We start from the raw sequence: 4,323 nt of genomic DNA on the forward strand, positions 1-4,323 counted from the left end.
AAAAAGTATTGGAATGTCACAGGAGGATAAACGCCACAAGAGACCCCCCTTTCGTGTTACAGATTTAAATATTCATAAATATGATAACCGGTTTTTCCATTTATAAAAATTGAATAATTCAGGAATCATATTTTCCCTAGCAGGTTAAAATATAAGAGAAATACAAGGCTGTGCTTAAGATTTTATAAGACTAAACGCTGCCGTAACGAATACGAGTAAACAAAAACTTCTATGGTGGGGTCGTGGCGCGCAGTATTGAGTTAGGATATTAAATTATGCTTTCTACTTTATTTCAGACTACCTGTGTACTTTCTGAATAGATTTTTGAAACGGCAACTATTTGATAGTTTGTGTGTTAGCCAGCTCAGTTCTTTAGTTAGCACACTTGAGGGGGTGCCAGGTCTTGCCTATGAAAAACCATGAATAAATGACGTGTAAGAAATGCATATACAATATTATATTACGTGGCAGAAATTACACATATCAGAGTTTGGTCAGCATTGGTAAATGGTTAGTTTGGTTTGTATTTTTCACCTGTCTTAGTGTTCTCTTTTACAGTTAAGTTTCAGAAATTGATAATAAAACAGATAAATTTGTCATCAGTACCGACAAGTATATGCAATCACTTAAGTTCTGTCTTGAAAAATGTGATTCGTTTTTGCACCAAAATAACTTGAAAAGCTGATGTAGTTAAGATAGTTGGGTAAGGTTACCAGATACCGGTATGAGTGATTTGGTTGGTTAGGATGCTGGCTGAAATATTGCCTGTTTCAATCAAACACCCAGATTTGAGCATAGGTGTGTTGGCTTTAAAGCAAATCTTGTTAGTAAATGCAGATTTTTTCATGAGAATTACCCCCCCCCCAAAAAAAAAGAAAAAAAAAAAGAAAGGCATCTTTCTATCCCAAGAGCCTTTCTTACTTACAGATAGCTACAAGCCTAAGGAAATGGCCTGTTCCATTCATATATAATATAAAAACTAGTTAGTTGGATAGAAATGAAGGCTGTTGTAATGGGGGAGTAGATAGGTGTAGGAAAGTCATGGAAAATTGGTTAGGGTGGAAGAGTTATACAAAAGTATGATAGGTGCAGTTAAGCAATGACTAACAAACAGGAAGTATGTATGTATGTATTACCAGACGCCATAATCCTGCACGGGGTGGCCATTTGACTCTGAGTTATTTGTTTTACAGGGAGGGGCACTAACGCTCCACCAACCCACTTGACACGTAGGGAGCACGTATGGTTTGGTTATATGGTTACCACCCAGCGTTGTAAATGGTTTCTTGGCTTACAGGAAACCATTTGGCTTGTCACTCAATGCAAAGCCACCTGTAACGGAAAGAAAATCAGTAAGTAGTGACAGGAAAGATGGGAGAAATAGGAAGAGAAGAGGGCAGGCAGAGAAAAAGAATGATAAAAGCTACGGAAGAAGTAGGCAGCACTATATCAAGTGAGTGGATGAGTGAGAAATATTTAGTGAAGGAGACAAACATCAAGCATATAACCAGAGAAGGAGTCTGAAAATATATAAAACAGAACTGGATCAAAGTAATACAGAAGTGGAATGATTTCTGGGAAACAAAAAGGAAAGCTTGTCTAGCAGACTGAGACAGAAATAATTAGCTACTGCATATACCATGTAACTTAGGAAATCATTGCATACTTCTTGAAGGGAAAGGTAATGATAAAGAATGTGAGTCTCAGAGTAGTATAATTACTGAGCTAAACTGGAAATTTACTAGTAATACCTCAAACAGGGAAGGTGACAATAATGTAGGGGAAAAACTATAGCTAGATATATAGAAAGTGAAAGAACAACTGTTAAAGTACACACATCTTATAACCTATATTTTCCAATATGGTCTCCTGGTCATGGCTGGATGACAGGTATGGAAAGAAGCAGCTGAAAAAGAATGGAGTGTTACTGCATCCCTCTTGTGTTAGTGCTGCAATGAATGTCACCATTCAACCAGCTTTGTAAAGAAGTAAATTAGTCTCCATGCTAAAAATAATTCTCCAGTAACTCTGTATTTACATTTTGCAATATAAATTTAGGAACACATGATGTACTTCTGCATGAGTAAAAGTGCACATAACCTGGATAAATTGCTGTATAATTCATGACTGGTGAGCTGGCCAGGAACAACATGGAAATCTACGAAGAATGCAATAATACATTCACTTTGCTCGTATGAAATCAAGTCTGGATAGTCTCAATAATTATTTTCATGCAAATAACTGCAAAAGGAGGATAAATCATAATTCAGTCTAGGCTATGCATTACACTGTATCTTGCATGTAAATACATCCTCTTTATGCGTTCTACCATCATTTGATACCAATTGTAGAGCAAATATACTTATTTCCTACATAAAAATAACAGTTTAGAATGGGTTAGCAAAGTGTCTGATTTATTAAACAGAAGAAACATTCAAAGTTTGCACGCTTTTAGTGCTCATGAAGCCCATTCTCGCCCAATCTAGTGACTGTCATGGTATTCAAATGACAGAACTGGGTTTCGCCAAGACTGACGGTCCAGATTTTTCATAGTAAGGATGACTGATGCTCAGGAACGTCTGACGACTGAACGTCGCCGTTGGACCACCTAAACTCTGGGTTTTTATAGTACGGCCCTAAGACTCTCCTGCCAGAGGACGGCTGGAATGGAGTGGCGAGGCTTGGACACCAAGGGATAGATGACAGTGAAAGGGGGAGGCGACCAGGGAGAGGGAGGCAAGTAACCAGGACAATCTAGATGAGGATCACTGCACACCTCCGATGTCACACCCAAGTCATGAAGTAGAGCCGTATTGGCACGAGCCCAATCATGGTGGGGAAGCAGGTCAGAGGGCCTGCTTGCTAGATGCCACAGTAGAATAGACAGGTAGGTGCAGATGGCGTTACAGAAAGGTAGCGGAGAGTGGAAGTGCAGGTGGTGGCCTGCTCTTGCAGGTATTTCACATGCTTGGTGAAGGTGAGGCTAATGTCAAAATAAACCCCCAGGTAATGGTGGAGCGTGACAAACTCGATGTTGCAGCCACCAAGCAAGGGAGGACGGTCTGGAGGACGGAGACCGAAAGGTAGGCACTAAGTCTTCTCGAGGTTGACCTTCAGCCCGAGTTCGTTGCACCTAGTGTGCACCCGAGAGAGAGCAACAGGCGCCTGGTGAAACAGTCCCCCCTCGAGAAGACAAGTGCCAAATCATCTGTATAGAGGAGAAGTGTCATGCTGGGGCCATAGTCCACTGCCAGTAGTCCCTCCACCAGCACGCTGAAGAGCAAGGGGCTGCGAACGCTCCCTTGGGGGGTGCCGTTGTGATGGTGATAAAATGGGGAGAGATGCCTCTGAAATCTGACCCCTGCCGTCCAGTTCAGAAAGAAGTCCCCCACCCATGGTAGGAGTCCACCCCCGACTCCCCGGTCTGCAAGGGCTGCCTGGATGGCAAGGGGGCTAGCCAGCTCGAAGGCTTTCTCGAGGTCGAGGAAAAAAGCCATCCCCCATCCACCTCAAAGCTCCCCAAGGAAAGAAGCAAGGCAGTGAGAAGCACTCCTGCCAGGATGGTACACAAAAATCCTCAAGTGCAACGGTCCCAGACGCCAGGCAAGGCGAGCACGCACAACCCTCTCTCTGCTCTCTTAGCCACACAGCTGAGAAGTGACATAGGGCACATGGTGCAGGGATCACAAGGTTTGGGAATCAGGTGGATGACAGCTGTCTTCCACGACCTCAGCAAATGGCCCTCAGACCAAGAGAAGTTTAACAGATCAAGCGGTCTCTCACTACCACAATCCCTAGCATTGGACAAAACCGAGTAAGTGAGCCCGTCAAGCCCAGGCGCAGTGTCGGTCCTGCGTTGCAGTGCCTTACAAAACTCCCCGCTGGTGATGGGATGATGAGTGGGGTCAGGTCGGGCATGGGCAGCCCAAACAGCGGCAACACGAGGAGCCAACAAATGCTCCTGGAGGGCTCGGACGGATCGTGGAAGATTGTGGGAAGCAGAACGGTCTGCAAAGTGCTGCACGAGATAGCTGGCTTCAGCAGCAGGGTCAGGGTGTGATGTCGGGTTAGGAGGACGTGGAGCAGAGATGGACCGGATTCTCCTCCACATCTCACGGAGAGGGGAGTGAGAATCCAAGGTACGACACCATCTAATCCACGCCTCCTCCTTAAGGCGGTGCTCCTCCGACATCACATGGCACGTGACAATGGCCAGGTACCGATGGTGCGGGGATGTACGGTGCCGCCAGTACTGCCTGTGCTCCTCATTAAGCCTGTGATTCAACTCCCTGGCTCTGTTGCAGTGAATTCAGCCGTTCCGAT

General features: G+C 44.5%; 1 protein-coding gene across 1 annotated transcript; it reads right to left on the reverse strand.

Moving 5' to 3' along the window:
* Positions 1–3,113: 3,113 nt before the first annotated feature.
* Positions 3,114–3,497, reverse strand: LOC145416240 (uncharacterized). Its single transcript, XM_080285244.1, has one exon. The coding sequence runs from the start codon at positions 3,495–3,497 to the stop codon at positions 3,114–3,116; it is 384 nt and encodes a 127-aa protein (XP_080141370.1).
* Between the last annotated feature and the right edge of the window lie 826 nt (positions 3,498–4,323).

This window comes from Coenobita brevimanus, chromosome 105 (assembly GCF_032717465.1).
Source record: "Coenobita brevimanus isolate Jiangsu-jjx chromosome 105, ASM3271746v2, whole genome shotgun sequence".
NCBI classification, from domain to species: Eukaryota; Metazoa; Arthropoda; class Malacostraca; order Decapoda; family Coenobitidae; genus Coenobita; species Coenobita brevimanus.

What these genes read in the sequence shown, in the direction of transcription:
- LOC145416240 (XM_080285244.1), bottom strand. Translation starts at nt 3,497, where the DNA reads ATGGCTTTTTTCCTCGACCTCGAGAAAGCCTTCGAGCTGGCTAGCCCC.